The sequence below is a fragment of the Cydia pomonella genome, chromosome 5, assembly GCF_033807575.1.
Source record: "Cydia pomonella isolate Wapato2018A chromosome 5, ilCydPomo1, whole genome shotgun sequence".
In the NCBI taxonomy this organism is placed as follows: Eukaryota; Metazoa; Arthropoda; class Insecta; order Lepidoptera; family Tortricidae; genus Cydia; species Cydia pomonella.
Window position 1 is genome coordinate 10,593,344 of NC_084707.1, and position 17,502 is coordinate 10,610,845.

The window sequence follows — 17,502 nt, forward strand, 5'->3', positions numbered from 1 at the left end:
TTTTAGTTACAAATATTATTTTATATTAAACAACTTAAAAATACTGTTTACTCTACCTGTTTTGCATCGACATATTTTTTTGATTGCAAGATGTTAATTTTATGTCATAATTACTTATATTAAGTAAATTAAATAACATTATTAGACTTTGTACAATGCAAGATTAAACGTATTCGATTAATCATCAAAGACAACCCGAGTTTAAGTACGTAGTCTTGCCATAAATTCTGTCCCAACTTTTAAATAAATCAAATTTAATAATAGAATGTTTGATATACTTTTGTTTCTTGGTTATGCTTAAACATTTGGCTGTCAGAAAAAGTACATTTAGATCCAGGTATCGTTTCCCTGAAGATGGAGTGGGGCATCAAAGGAATCGTGTCGTAGTGATAGCGTTATACAAGTGCAGCAACCAAGTGAACGACATTTTCAAACTGCTGAAACTTTTGAATATAACGAAGAAATTTATCTATCGTACTATCTAGCGATACAACGACATGGGTTTAGTCGACGACCGACCTAGGAGCGGTCGACCACGTCAAACAAGGACACCGGCAGTGATTAAAGCGGTAGTTGAGCGAATTCGGAGAAATCCGCTACGCAAGCAGAACATCATGGCTAGGGAAATGAAAATTCCCCCTAGAACTATGTCGCGCATCATAAAACAAGACCTTAATCTTGGGGCTTATCGTCGGAGCACAGGACAGCGATTAACAGCGGCCCTACGGAAAATAAGAGCGACGAGAGCTAAAGTGTTGTGGCAGCGGCATGCAAAGGGCATCGTAATATTCTTTTCACAGATGAAAAAATCTTTACCGTGGAGCAAAAATTCAACCTAAATGATAAAATATATGCTTACAGTTCCCAAGACGCTTCTGAAAAAGGGTAGAAAGAGGCCACCATCCTGCATATGTCATGGTTTGGTGGGGAGTATCCTATGAAAGCGTCACAGAGCTTCATTTTGTGAACAAGGGGTACAAATACGTGCTACGAACTATCAAAACGACATTTTGAAGAGAGTTGTTAAGTCGCTAAATGATACTTCATTTGCCGGTAAGCACTGGATATTTCAACAAGACTCTGCCCCTGCACATAAAGCTAAGACAACACAACGGTGGTTAGCGGCGCATTTACCCGAGTTTATTGCGTCTAAAGATTGGCCCTCAGGAAGCCCCGATCTCAACCCCTTGGTTGACTATGGTTTGTGGAATATTTTGGAGGAGAACCCCTGCTCTAAACTTCATCGTAATATTGAGTCTCTCAAGTTAGATTTAGTGCGGGCAGCAGCTTCATTACCCATCGATACCGTCCGTGCCGTCATAGACGAGTGGCCGGACCGTTTAAAGAAGTGTGTTAAAGTAAAAGGTGGACATTTATAAAAAATATATTATTTAATAGAATCTGTATAATATAATTAATAAAAATAACCCTGACTTATTTATAATTCTTCTTTTATTTTCAAAATAAATGTCATTTAATGTAGGAAATAATTTATGGCAAGACTACGTACCAGTCTTTGACATAAGTATCGTACTTTAAAGTGTGACTAGACGACCTAATATGCATTGGGGCTCGTATGTACCCACAGTTGTGTGCACAAATATGCTTTGTGCAAGATATGCCTTTGATACAAGGGCTCCTCTACACGACCGCCCAGCGTAGGCCAGTCAGCGTACGCAACTATGCGGTAGAATGAGATAACAATATCACTTACTCTCTCTAACGCATAAATGCATCCCTTGGACTGGCCTGCGCTGGGCCATCGTGTAAAGGAGCCACATGATGCACATTTATAGAATTCATTATTATTGATTGATCTTTTTAAAGCATTGTGTTTTGTAGTATGTTAGAATAGTACGCCATTGCAATTAACGCCAGTGGGTTTTAGTTAAGAGGTCTCAGATTTTATGCCGCTGATGCAAATTGTTTTAATTTACAGCCCCGGAGAGGATCAGCCTCCGAGAGCTCCCGGAAAGATGATTAATGATGGTAAGACTAAAAAAGCTGATGTTTAATTCATCTGAAAATCGAACTAGCTATCCATATAACCATTCCGGTCGCAGAACTAAATGTCAGATGTGTGATAACGTGTCGCAACAGTTACTACACTTTGCGAATGCGTTCAGTCTGTGTTACTTCGTGTGGTAACAGTGCGCACACAATGCGACCAGAAAATGTTGAGTAACTAAGTGTGGTCGCCGTGTGTACACTTTTCGATCACAAAGTGTCGAAATATTTGCGTTCACACACTCATTTCGTAATGTTACCGAACCAGCGAACGAAAAAAAACATAGAAGACTAATCTCAAACAAAATATCAGCGTAAAAGTGGCCCCACTATTAAAACACGCAGTACTCATAACGGACCAATTGCAACTCGTCGATGTTGACGTTTTGTTTTCTTCGACGAAACTGCGTTTGACCATGATTAGTCAATTTAAACCACCCAAACTACGATTGGTGTATTATAAAATAAGGCGCTGTGATTGGCTGTAGCATTGACACTTGAAAATACATGACAATGTAAACCAACTCCACGTAGACGGTTTCATGCGATATAGAACGTTTTAAATGCAATATTTTGTATGATAATTTGTTATTTTATTTTAAAGAGTATTAATATATAGGCTTATTATTTGTTCGTTTGTCGCACGTGTTTAAAGGCAATTAAGCCTCCGAACCAATTAATACATTGTATCGTTCATGCAGAAATTCGTATTGAACACGTCGTCGTAGGAACAGTTTGTATGGGAATGGGAAAATATCATTATTGTTTTTACTATTTTCTTTGTGGGGCCTACTCCACATCAAAGTACGCAAACAAAACAGAGTCACAAAACCTTTTTCGTGTGGACCCACTCACGACAGCCGACAACATGGCGGCGCGCGGGCTGGCAACCGTTGCTAGACCGCCGGTAACGCGTGCGCCGCGCCGCCCGCGTCTGTCATCAGTGTTACCTGCGTCACGGGATCGATCGCTCGCACATCGTTAACGCCAGTTAAATCCTATCCGCGTACTTGACTAGTAGCCTATCGTGATACTAACCTATGGATTCACGGACTAATATAAATGGTATGGTGCATGAACCTAACTAGTGTTTCGGTGAACTGTGTGTGCCTGTGCTAACCGCTTGTGTTTAATACTAACTTAAATAATAATAACTTTTTAACTGTATTTCGAACATTACATATTGTTTATTAAGTGCGTGCATTATTATTTACGATCCACGTAGTTTTAACACCCACACTTGCATTCTTTCCATATTTTTTCACCGTTCAAACCGTCCCTGGATCTAGAAATATTGCAATACCAAATTTAGCCAAATCGGTCCTGCCTTCCGCGAATTTAACGAAAAGTTATAAATAGCAGCGAGATCTTTACTTTACTTTACGTAGTAAAAATGTACCTACACATAAAAAAGCGCCACCTACAACGACGATTCGTATTTACTATCACGAATTTCAATTGTCAAAATAACAACCTGAACAAATTTAAAATGAAAGTTTCTTAATATCAACGATTGTTTAAAATGCATAACATGTTCCCCATATGAAACCTGTTTTGATCAAAAGAAATCAAAATAATATGATCCTAGCTAAACTATACGTGAAAAGTAATCCCATATTGTTTCCAGTGTTTGTTGGAACGACTAGCACATCATTTATCCGCACAATATTTCTTTTATTAAAGATATAATTTTAATACTTCTTACTACGACTGTGACAACGGGCCGCCATTTGCGAACTAAATAGCTCCGCGGCACAAAGTTGACGCCCCGCCCGCTTCGGCACAATATGTGTGGGGTCATTTTGCAGAGCTAGTTCGTCATGTTCGTCATGTTTATTATCAATCACTGTACCGAACTAATTCGAAATATTGTGACCGCAAATGATAATAAAATACGATCAAGGATTGTCAAACTGTACCATTACTTTAATACGTGGTCGTAAGGATAATAAGTTATCATTAGAGAGAGAGAGAGAGAGAAATTTTTTATTGCCACAAAAAACCTTATCAATAAAGTACAATATAATAACCTTAAATACTAAATACAAATTAATTAGAAAGATAGGTAATTCAACATTTAATACCTGATGATTGGGCAATGGGCTCCAATCTCAGCATATGCCAAGCAGAGGGCCTAGCGCTGGTTTTCAGACTGGACCCTTGAGATCGGTCGGTCGCAGGTTAACAAATTTCTGTGCTTTGCTAGGCTCTACAAATATAAAATCAAAACAAAAGTAAAATATATATAAGTGAAAAAGAGAAAAAAAAAATGTGTGCTCCTGTATGTGCGCGTGTGTGTGTGTGTATGTGTGTGTGTGTGTGTGCGTGTGTATGTCTGTGTGGGTGTGGTATTTTGTATTTATGGGTTATGTATGCAACTGCCAAATTTCGTGCCTTCAGGAGGGAGAAAAAAATCTGCTCTGCATATCAAGTAAATACATTTTGACTAACCGCCTGTATTTTAATAGTCCCATCGGTTACCCATTAGCTATCCGTATGATAATAATCGACCATAATAACCATATAAACACTGTTAAACTTTTTACAGAAAAGTGGGAATATTAAAAAATGCACAGAACGCAAAGACAAGTTAGATGTATTCGGTTTATTGTATCTGCTGAATAAATGTTTTTCTCAGTTATCAAAATTACATAAAAGCAATAAAATTAAACCAATTAAGAAGTGAAATAAGTAGGTAAACTAGGTAACACATAATGAAATAGAGTAATTATTAAATTTAACATTCAAAAATAACGGACTCAATCAACAAAATATAAATTGGCCTTATAACTTACACAAAAATCACAAAATTACTTATACAAAACTCACTAATTATTGCTTTGTCGTGGTACTCGTGGTGTTTACTTATCTTGTAAATACACAAAATTTTCGTACTGTACTGAAACTATTTTATTAAGCCATATTATTCTTCAAATGAATGCAAGGGTTATAATCGGCACCCAGAAACTTAATAATATTGAAACAGTATCGACATTATAAGTTAATGCCAAAATATTATTCATAGAAAAAATACCCGAAAATAACGGAATTCGGTTATTACAAAATTACACTAACCGGTTATGTGATTAGGCCAGAATAATCGGTTATAACCGAATATTTCGGTTTCGGTTACAACCGATTTCCCTAATCTAAACCCAAGTTATGAGGGCTCAAAAAAACGACGAAGCGCTTCGCTTTGCTCGTCTTGGCGGCTGCACTGCCGTGGCCCCGGATAAAATTGTAAATAAAAAAGTGCCAACATTTGTGTTTTCGACGCAGATGACTTTGAAATACCACAAGTGCCGTTAAAAATCTCGCATTGGAGTAAAATTTTTCTTGCATTTAAATACATTAATAAAAAACATGAAAATTTATAAAAAAATAACCATGATTTTATTAAATACGACTTTAAATTTTGTCCAGATTTCATTCCGCATACGTTACCATCCCATTCCATACCGTACCATTCAATACTAATCATACCGTGCCATACTATAAAATACCAACCATACCATACCATACATATTGATTTTGTATACAACTATAGCGCCTGCATAAAATCTAATGACAATAATTAAATTTTAGCAAATGCTGACATAAATTATCAGAGAATTCATTATTGATTTCCAACATAAAAACTGTCCTATTTCTATACCAAATTTCAGGCAAAAGAGCAGACGAATTACCTGATTCTAATAAGATAAAGATAGGCATATTAGATTAGCTCATGAACGTCAAATAAAGCTACGCCGGCCCTAATCCTCTGACCCAAGAAGGATTCCAATATGTCATACCGGCCTTTTAGATGGGAGTACGCTGTTTTCTTTAAAGTTTGAAGGTCGTATCGTATCTATCCACAAATACCACAGTTCATAGGGTATAATTTTGTTTCTAAATAAATACGTCAAATTGAGTAGTATTTTATAGATAACCTAACCTAATGGTTAGAGTAAATTCCAGTTGTACATATTCTAATCTACATCTAACAGCGGCTACATCGGTGATCGGACCAATAAACATCACATATTTACGTCTCGCGCCAAAAATCTGACGGCTCCTGTGCTGCCTCCTACAGTTCATGCACGCTCCCTATAACTAGTAGCAAACTGGTATGGTAACATTGTTCACACACGGCAACCACACTGTACGACTAAATGTGTCTGCGTCGACTCTTCCCCCATTTCTGGTAACTGTGTGGTAATGGTAACGGCGACCACACTGCGACCAGAATTGTGACCGGAAAAACGGTGTCGTGTCGACCCAAAATGTGTCGACACGTGTCGTAACTGCGACCGAAAATGGTTGTATGGAAAGCTCACAGGTTTTGATTAAATAATAATACGGTATAAGTACTATTACTTAGGTACTTGTTATTGTTTCAGGATTGCTACACTACCCGAAGTGTTTACTATATGAAAAGAACATTATATCGAATTAATTAGATATTAATTATGATTAAGTAGCAAATAATAGATATATTATTTATTCTAAGTAAAAATGCGTCCGGAGAACGGAACAATTTAGCTGTGACTACCCAAGTCTGATGTATGCTGATTTTTTGAATTGTCTTTATTTTCATAGGACTATGATCGTTTTGGTCTTTGCCACCGGATTGCGTGAAATATCGGCGTAACATTAAAATTATTGCAGATAGTTAGTACCTGATATACTTACAGCGTTTTTGAGCTGAGGGCATATTATGCAAGCTCAATACAGACTGCACGACTCATATAGGGTGTTAATTTAGTCAGCTGCAATAATTTACGGGTTGAATATATAGGTCATAATGAGCAACTTCTACTATGGGATATTTTGGCTGGCTCATGCTGATATTTTGTATGGGAGAGTCAATGTTTTTTCGCGATTTCGGGGTTGTTCCCATAGTAAAAGTTGCGTAGTAAATTTACACCCTGTATTCATGGGTTATGGTATTATGCAGTAGAATTTGAGAAAACGGTACCATAAAATATACCCTCTATATTCCGTTACTGTTCCCGTAAGTCGAGCCTACCTCCTTCCCTTACGAAAATAAACATCACATATTACGATGTTAGTGGAAGGTCTAAAATCTAAAAATGTTTCTAATCCTTATCCATAGGTACATACTCTTAAATCTATTTACATAGTAATTGTTGGCTTAAAAGCTGTATATAAATTTATAGATAACTAGGTAGATTATCTGAAAACAATACCAAATCACTGCTAGTTGCTCATTATGGTTACTTTATGTGTTGTGATTAGTGAGAGTGTAAGTATACTGTGTTATATTTATTATATGTAAAGGCCGGTGTTCATTTGAGAGCGATACAGCAGCATACCTACGTTATAAAACATATCTGGCTTTAGACGAGTAATAATAAATACTGCTAATCTTAGATGTCGCTTTTTGCTGCCGTCGACCAGGCGTCCGGTTTTTTAAATGCCATAGCCCAGTATTTAGTCCGTCGCGCGTCGCTTTCACCCAATAGCCTAGTACTCGTACATTTTTTATTCTATCTCTATCAACCCTATAGTTTACACTCTGTCGTGGCGGGTGCTGCCTCTGCGTGTGCCTTATGACAGAGGCAAGGGCAGCACCCGCTCGGTGTTTTTGCGGCGGTGGGTGGGCCATATGAGTTATTACATTTCAAGTCTTAAAAGGGATTGTATGTGTCGCTTCGGCTCCGCGAACGCCTCCCAAATGTCCGGACCATCATTTTTCTGTGAACGGGAAAGACTGCTAATGACGGGGATTAGCAATCTCTAAACGTGACTGCAGACTCGGCTCACTTACCTACCTATATTTTGTATAGAGCTTACCGTCATCTAGGAATGCTTCTCTTGTTAGAGTTATAATATTACGCTATATCCCAATGCCACACTAAATGGTACCCACTGAGACCGCTCGTATGCTGTAAGTCCAGTTTCAAAACTTAGTTGAACGCACCTAAGTTTTGAACCTGGCAGCTTGATTCATTTTTACATCGCTCGTATGTTGCAAATAATATAACTGTTGAGTGTTTGAACGAAGGACTGCACCGGGCTAAAGGATAACTGACACTGATAACATACTTACAAGCCAAAGGTCGCACGGGTGGTCTCGCTGGATACGTCGCGCCAGCCTGTGTGGCAATTGGTATGTTGACATGAGATTCGCTTGGTATTTGGGCCATGAGGTATGTGTAGGTACTTTTATGACGCTATCAGGCAATAGGTATAATCTAGTGCATTTTGCCTGAAAACTGCAAATTGTATCATAATATAGGTGTCTAATAACACGTAAATATAATTGTTGGTCACAGGCCCGTGGCTGGAATCCGATTTTGGAGTAAATTTGTGTTTAACATGCGTCTCGTTTGTACTTTTAATCTAGTTTGATCTTCCATAATGACTTCCGAGAAAGGACTTCTCGACGGGCCTGATTAGTTAGTACCTATCCCTAATATTTAAGGGCAGTTTACTTATTCTTTTTGTTGTTAAATGTCTATATTCTATTCTATTGTCATTATTAGGTACATAGGTAGATACATTGTAAGCGACAGAGCGCAGCTAGCACGTTTCGAACCAGTTTGTGAAACGTAATCTTTCAGCACTAGAAGTTTCTGCAATACCTGTGATAAACGTGTAGATACCGTTTATCACAGGTACCTATCGCAGACATAAGCCTTACTCTTTAGATGACACTGCTGTCTGTGGAAGATTTATGGGACAGTCGGACCAAGCTAAACTGTACTCAGTGTGGACGTTGACGTAACGTGTGGCGTGTGTTAATAAATCCAAGAAGGTATAACCCGTATAACAAGCTCTTTAGCTTAGTCCGACTGTACCATGAATCTTCAAAGTGTTTAAATATACCATAAACGTCAAATTAGTGTGGAAACATAACGGTAATAATAACAGTACTTTGTCGCATCTATAATAATATTACACATGTCCTAGAGGATTTACGTAATTTGGGGCAATTCATGGTTCTACATACCCGCGTATGGTCGAGGAAACATTATTTGCACCGATGAATAGGATAATAAAACAATTAGCAGCCGAAGTACACTTGAACTAAACAATCTCGATCTCAGTTACTTTTCTACATTTTAATTTTTAAGAATTCCTAGTGTTCCAACATATAAGTAACAACAACAAATAAGATTTATGTACATAATATACATACCTACATTTCAAACTAAATACGAAATAGTACATTACGATACAAGTGCAAAGCAGGGAATTCGCAACCAGCAGCGGCGATAAATTAAAACACGAGGTTTTTTTTTATGTAATAGGCATCAAACGAGCAGACGAGCCGCCTGATGGGAAGCAGTCATCGCCGCCCATAAGCAACATCGAGTTGCGAATTACCTTTTCGCACGTGTATTGTACAACGTTTTACAGTACATATGGCTGTTTAAATTTTCGACATACGCATGTACAGTGCGAGTTACCGCACTAGGGCGGTAAAGTAGCACACCATATGTAGGTACTATCATAGTCAGGCTTCGGAGTATTTTTAGCACGTTAAGATTTAAGTGTGCTATGGAGTCGTTGTTAACTTCAAAATTAAAGTCATACTCATACGCATCCTCATTAATTTAATTCATAAAAACTATAAAAAATACACCAGTATCTTAATTGACGAATAACAAATAATATGCAGGTATTACAATAACTCCACAGAACAATCAATATCCACAGAACACGTAGCTACAGGAATGAGTTTTTCATAATCTTCACGTTGCACACATTCATCATTCCAGTTGTAAAATGTGTAAATAAGTGACACTTTTTCCATGTTCTTTGGAGTGAAACATGTTCTATGTTGGTTAAAAATCCACTTATGATTCGAAAAAGACCTTTCTACATCGACTGAAGTTAAAGTAGCATATTTTAGAAGTTCCTCAAATTGTTGTGAGCTTGCCATTAGGGATTGCAAATATTCGAAAGTTTCAGGTATTCGAATATTCGATTTTTTCTAACGAAATATTCGAATAAAATTCAAATAAAAGAAATAAGAAAAGAACGAGAAATCGGTTTTATTATCATTTTATTCAAAAAACTATTTGCACATATTGCAAAAACTAATGATATTTTGCAGAAATCCACTTAATTGACTAGACTTTATCATCCTACTGAGATGCCCACATTTATGATAATAAAAACGAGTCGAAACGCAAAAATTAGACGTATTCAATATTTCTAGATAAAACTTTTAGTATAAATGTATCGTTGTGTGAATTAATATTATTATAACTATAACCATCCAAACACGTAAGAAAAAAACTGGAGTAGGTGATTATTTTCCGATTTAAATTTAATATTTACTTTTCGTCAGTCAGTTGGCTATAAAAAAGCCTTTCCATTGTATTTTGAACCTATTTCAGTCCGACACGGACAGTTGAGTGATTTAGCATCGAAAAAAGTGTTAGGCAAGGATGTGTAGCGTCACCGGGGCTGTTTAATCTACTCATGGAGACTAGTTTGCATTGCATCATTTGAGAAATGATGAATGTGGGCTGAGAATGAGTGGGTCAAATGTCGTCTTTACGCTGATGACCTTGTATTGCTAGCGTCATCGGGTGAAGAGTTGCAGGAGATGGTAACTAAAATGCATGGGTCTATTGAAAGGAAAGGAATGAAAAGAAATGTATGCAAGACGAAAATAATGGTATTTGGAAAGGAAGAAAATATGACAAACTGTGAAATTTTGATAGGTCAAGAAAGAGTGGAACAAGTGAAAGAGTTTGTTTATCTGGGAACCTTGTTCACTAGGGACGGTAAGCATGATAACGACATTGAAAGGAGAGTAATTTCTGGAAATAGTGTGAATGGGGCACTTGACGCTTTTATGAGCAGCCAGAAGGTGTCACAAAAAGCACGGTTGGATGTGCATATATTGGTGCCCACACTTATGTATGGTAGCAAAAGTTGGGTATGGCAGAAGAGGCATCAGAGCCAAGTGGATGCAATGGAAATGAGAGTGTTGAGAAGTGTGTGTGGTGTGAGATTACAAGATAGAATTAGGAACAGTGTGATAAAGGAAACGTGTGGACTGAACGAAGATGTAGTGACAATAATTTAAAAAGGTATGTTGAGATGGTTTCGATACGTGGAAATAATGAGTGAAAGAAGCCTAGTAAAAATAGTTTATTTGAAATCGAGTTAGGTTTAGCTGTAATTTCACGAAACCTATCGAGAGAGAAAAACAATAAAAATATTATTTCCTTCGCATTTGGATACCTACCGTTACCGTTCACTGTAAAAAATACCCGGCAAAACACATAAACGGTAAGAATAGCGGATGATTGATGTATTTTGAGTAATAAAAAATATTCGAATATCAAAACAGGTCGAATATTCGAATTGCAAGCCCTACTTGCCATCATTCGTATTTCATGAATATCTGGGTTCATTTCAAGAACTTTTTCTAATTAATCTTTAATTGTCTCAGGGCCAAAACATGTTAAAATTGTGTAATGTCGTCTATTATTTGAAACGCTTGCTTTATTGGAATACTAGTACACTAATTTTAAAACAATAACTTGATAAAACTAAGCTAGTTTGGCATGTTCATATCCAGCAATGCGGTTTGAGCGTTTGCCATTACGATGGCTTCTTTTCTTGGATATTGATTATATTTTTATGATGTAAAATTTAATTATATATATGTAAACAGTATAACATATACCTAAGTAGTCAGAATATTTTAAAACTATCCGGACGAATTTAATTAATGAGGATAAGTATGAGTATGACTTTCATTTTAATGTTAACAACGAGTCCATTTAGACTCACTTTAGTCTTACCATGCTAAAAATACTCCGAATCCTAGTAATATAGTACAGTGCGAAAAATAGGAAATATGAAACGAATGGCGATAAATATAAAATTTATTTAAATCGACACGAGTTGCGAATTACCTATTCGCACATGTATCGTACAACATTTTACAGTACATATGGTCCTTTAAGTTTTTGACATAGTTACGTAATGTGCTAATTATCTCACTAGTGCGGTAAAGTAGCGCCATATGTACTGTAATTTTTCGTTTACCTAACGTGTAGATATTATCCCAGAAACAAAGTATCATAACTAATACTATAACTAATTATTCTCATATGGGTGGGACGTGCGGCAAAGCATTTCACACCTCTCTTGTCCTTTTGTGTTCGTAAAGTACTATTATAACATTTATGACCAATCTGTGCCAATGATATTTCGTCCACTATATCTATTAAAATTTCCCACTAAGCAATCTCGGATAAAATAAGCCATAATTTTGATCTCTTTATGCTAACAGACTTAGTTCATAGATTATGAAGAAAAAAAACTATGGGGCGCGCAGGAATGGTACCTAATTCTATTAATTTCACGCAGTCGTTCTTGCTGTGCTGGCAACGTGGTTCACGCGTCCGAGTTTCGATCCGGAGGTAATAGAGTCAGAAGGGCTGAGGCTGAGTAGTTGAGTCCGGCTAAGTGAACTTTAGACTTGACCAGAACAAAGTGTCATTATAAACGTCATATATTTATAGAAATTCGACCTTCATTATCCCTTCAAGTGGAATTTAACACGTGAATCACGTAATGAATGGTCGGGTCGAAAAGCAGTAAAATGGCGGCCCATTACTCACGGGTCGATGAGAACCAGTAAACTGACGGCCACCAGTGAGTGGTTAGTGAGGTGTTGCCGTATTTAGAGGCAAAATTGAACGTTTTTAAGCATAGTTATGCTCTTCTAGTGCCCAAAAGTAGTAGGTAGTGAGTTAGACAAGGGTAACGTACCTAACAACAGTAAGAAAAACATTACTATATTAAAAACACGAAATTTGTTGGTGAGGACCGTTCATTCTAGTGCAGGGGTGGCCAACAGGTCGATCGCGATCGACCGGTCGATCGCGACTGTTAGTCCAGTCGATCGTGGCAAGGCAAAAAATATAAATACGTAGACCAGTTTCACTTAAGGTTTCAAGAAGTATGTAATTGGTAGATCGCACAGGGTTTCGTTAGTAAACAGGAGATCTTGGGTCTAATCATGTTGGCCTCCTCTGTTCTAGAGCGACCACCTAGACAATGTTCAGTCATCATTTTTAAGAGGTTGCTTTGTAAAAATGATTGTAATTTGTATCGTAGGTTCACTAGAATTAAATCGACCGGGATATGGACCGTGATTACCTTTTATATTGTTTTCCTACTCCTCTACTGTTATCTGTCATTTATGCACTCATTAACACGAATATAAGAACATACATAAAAGGTTTCAAGAAAAGTCTATATTGTCTATTCCTCATAACAGCTCTTGTGCTTTAATCGCTATAACGTTACTGCGATTAATGGCTACCAACCTAACAAAATCAAAACGAATACAGTTTTAAACTAAGCATTGCTGCCAACTTACAAAATATTCATTTGGTTGCATAGTAAAAACAATCACTTCATAAGTCAGAAACACGCATGTGACACCCGTAATATAGCAACACCCATAGATTACGAAGACCGCTTAGCGTTGCTTGTTAGTCTCCGTAGGCTACGGTGGCCAAAATCGAGGAAAAACTGTCCAAAAATTTAATTTAGCAAGTACCAGGGCCTCATGAGTTACGAGAAGGTGTCGCCGACCGGCCGGCCGCGGCCCGCGGCGGGCCGGGCGCGTAACAAGGTGTGCTCGCGCGTCTTGGCTGTATACTTTTGCTTAGTTTGCCAAAATTAAGATTTATTTTTGTTGACTCGTAGGAAAAGTATTGTATGCAACGTTGTATAAGTAGGTCAAAAAATGCTCGTGGCGTATTCCTTTACAATGTTCGCCTACGCCTTCGGCTCCGGCTCACATTGTAACTCACGCCACTCGCCTTTTTTGACCCTTCTTATACAACTTCTTCTTCCTCGCGTTGTCCCGGCATTTTGCCTCGGCTCATGGGAGCCTGGGGTCCGCTTGACAACTAATCCCAAGATTTGGCGTAGGCACTAGTTTTTACGAAAGCGACTGCCATCTGACCTTCCAGCCCAGAGGGTAAACTAGGCCTTGTTGGGATTAGTCCGGTTTCCTCACGATGTTTTCCTTCACCGAAAAGCGACTGGCAAATATCAAATGATATTTCGTACATAAGTTCCGAAAAACTCATTGGTACGAGCCGGGGTTTGAACCCGCGACCTCCGGATTGCAAGTCGCACGCTCTTACCACTAGGCCACCAGCGCTCCTAACTGTTGCATAAAATACTATTTTGAGCTCCCGATATTTCGACGCACTCACATGCACCTTGTTCACGGGTAACTGGAGATAGCGGGTGGGTCAAAGTATAAAAGGTAATCATCAGGCTTCGAAGTACTTTTAGCATGGTAAGACTAAAGTGAGCTATGGAGTCGTTGTTAAAATTAAAATGAAAGACATACTCATCCTCATTTATTAAATGCGTTCGGATCGTTTTAAAATATTCGTATATGTTATATGAATATTTATAACGACCATTATAGGTATATGTTATACTGTTTACATATATGTAATTAAATGTTACATTATAAAAATATAATCAATATCCAAGAAAAGAAGCCATCGTAATAGCAAACGCTCAAACCGCATTGCTGGATATGAACATGCCAAACTAGCATAGTTTTATTAAAGGCAATTATTAAGTTATTGTTTTAAAATTACAGTGTACTAGTATTCCAATAAAGCAAGCGTTTCAAATAATAGGCGACATTACACTACTGAGACAATTAAAGATAAATTAGAAAAAGTTCTTGAAAGGAAGCCAGATATTAATGAAATACGAATGATGGCAAGCTCACAACTATTTGAGGAACTTCTAAAACATGCAACTTTACCTTCAGTCGATGTAGAAAGGTCTTTTTCGAATCATAAGTGGGTTTTTAACCAACATAGAACATGTTTCACTCCAAAGAACATGGAAAGTGTCAATTATTTACACATTTTACAACTGGAATGATGAACGTGTACACGTCATACCACGTGAAGATTATGAAGAACTCATTCCTTTAGCTACATGTTCTATGGATGTATTGTAGTACCTGCATATTATTTGTTATTCGTCAATTAAGATGGTGGTGTATTTTTTTATAGTTATTATTTATTTTATGAATTAAATGAATGAGGATGAGTATGACTTTAATTTTAAAGTTGACAACGACTACATAGCACACTTTAATCTTACCGTGCTAAAAATACTCCGAAGCCTGGAATCATGGTCCATGAAATAGTACGCATTACGATACAAGTGCCAAAAATAGGAAATTCAAAACGAGTGGCGATAAATTCAAACACGACCGAAGGGAGTGTTTTAAATCGACACGAGTTGCGAATTACCTATTCGCACATGTATCGTAATGCACTATTCCAACAAACTTATGGCCTTTACAGTACACATACACATACAGTACATATGGCCCTTTAAATGTTCGACACAGTAACGTAATATGCTAATTTTCGCAGTAGCACCATATGTACTGTAATAGTTAATTACGATACAAGTGCAGAAAATAGGAAATTCGCACGTGTATCGTACGTTTTTTTACAGTACATAGGTCTTTAAAGTTTCGACATATCGGAAAGTGCTCATTTCCGAACGTGTGCGGGAAAGTAGCACCATATGTACTGGAAAGGTTCTTTTAATAATTTTAACATATTGCCTTAAAATAACGCCTTTAGGGCCTACGCTAGCTGACGCGGGTGCACGGAGCGGACGAGCGGGTTAACGAAAAATAGTATGAGCAACGCTAACCGAAGCGGACGCGTGCGGCGGATTTCACCTACAAATAGCACCCGCGTGCGTGCGCACGCGGCGGGCGTCCGCATCAGCTAGCGTAGGCCCTTACAAGGCGTATGCCCATTTGTTTCCCTTCCCAACTGCAACAGAGCCACAGATGGGAGCGATTCATTTATATTTGAAGAGGAGTTTCTGCTTGTACAATTGTACCTACCGCCCTAAAATGAAATGAATGACTTTGTAAACTTCAAATAGGTAATTGCAACGTAGGTAACTATACTTTTTATGCAACCACTGAAACAATTTGATACTTAAAGGGTGCGCTGTGCTTATTGTTTTTGTTTCTCGTATTGTTACAAGACGGAAGCAGAATACACAATATGTGGAATTATTTTCTTGTTTTTTTTTTCGCCTCTACTCCTCATTCAAACCTACTTTCAAATCAAATCAAAAATCATTTATTTCGAACAAGGTCCATATCGTGTTAGTAACATACTAATACTTAAATCTAGGGTTAGTATGACATGACATTAATACAAATTCTTACATAATGGGGCATGTAGCTGTACCCAGTGCTTCAGCCACGGTGAGTCCCGCCGGTCGGGGCGGTAGGCCAGCGTACACGGGATGGTATTCGAGCTGGGGCGCGCCACCGTCTGAACAGCGAGCTACGTCGCTTCCTGATGATCGCGTGGAAGACGTCGATCCGTCCCTCCGCAAAGATACCCTAGGCGCTACAATGACGCGGCACCCCAAATACCACCCTGTACGCACTTTGATTACGCTAAAGCGCCAATTACATTCACCGATTTCGAGCCTGATAATCGTTTTCTGTTTCACGGAAAATCAGCACATCGTTAACAATTTTTGGAATAAGTATAAAAAATACTTTGTCTCTAATTGCCAAAAATGTTCAATGATTGATATTTTTGCACAGAACCATTTTTTTACATTTCAAATATTATAAACAGGGGTCGAACAAAAAGTGCGGATGACGTAAAAATGACGTAATCTTGCACACAGGATGATGTTTGAGTTTGTATTTAAACTTCCGTGTGACATGTAGTAACAAAGTAGTATTAATGAAGTAACAAAATAATCGTAAATAAATCCATGGAATTAATAATACAGGGGGTAGGGTGATGTAGTGAATAAAATAAATTTCACGAAACTTGTTACCATAAGGTATAATTATTTGAAATTACCTAGTTTGAACAAGCCTGTGGGATCCTCAGATAAATAGGTTTAATAGTCAAAAGTGGGAACAGTAGGTAAGATTAGTAAAAATAAAAATAAATAATTTGATGTTATGTTTGCTGCTATCATAAAATTTGTAAGGTTCATATTAAATTCACTTTGCCCTTTTTTTTCTACGTTTCCGACATGTTTGGTTGTCTCCAAATGTCTTTTAATATTGCTTACCTTCGTTGGTATATCTTGATTACAGCAAGAGCAGTATACGTGTTTGTCACGTACCTCCAAAAACGGAAAATTGCCACAATATTCGAGTAAAGATGACATTTTAGAGCGTTTTCTTATACACTAGTAAATATAAATTTTAGCTAAATATAATCGTGAAGATACAATAGCTAAACAATAACGAAGTCAATTTATTGTTCATCTGATTGACAATGTGTCAGTCAAAAACGTACTTACTCATTTCAAGTGGCGATATCGTTCAATAAAGAGGTTGATAAATGATAAGTGATAATTGTTTATGAAAATCAAAAATACTATTTGAAATCATCCTATAAGTAGTTTGACGTCATCCGCACTTTTTGTACGACCCCTGATTATAAACGATGTGCT

The 17,502-nt window shown here is 37.5% G+C and overlaps 2 protein-coding genes across 2 annotated transcripts in view; both read left to right on the plus strand.

The window, feature by feature from the left end:
- The window catches only part of LOC133518287 (plasmanylethanolamine desaturase 1), a 78,047-nt gene extending 61,963 nt beyond the window's left edge, over nt 1–16,084 (plus strand). Inside the window, exon 6 of the transcript XR_009799456.1 lies at nt 9,461–16,084. The gene's annotated coding sequence lies outside the window, so the exon portion shown is untranslated. The remainder of the gene's footprint in view (nt 1–9,460) is intronic.
- LOC133518278 (phosphatidylserine synthase) overlaps nt 1–16,084 on the plus strand; it is a 32,852-nt gene extending 16,768 nt beyond the window's left edge. The window contains exons 6-7 of the mRNA XM_061851945.1: nt 1,940–1,989; nt 6,390–16,084. Coding sequence (XP_061707929.1) covers nt 1,940–1,984 — 45 coding nt within the window. The 3' untranslated portion in view covers nt 1,985–1,989; nt 6,390–16,084. The remainder of the gene's footprint in view (nt 1–1,939; nt 1,990–6,389) is intronic.
- Nucleotides 16,085–17,502: the final 1,418 nt, after the last annotated feature.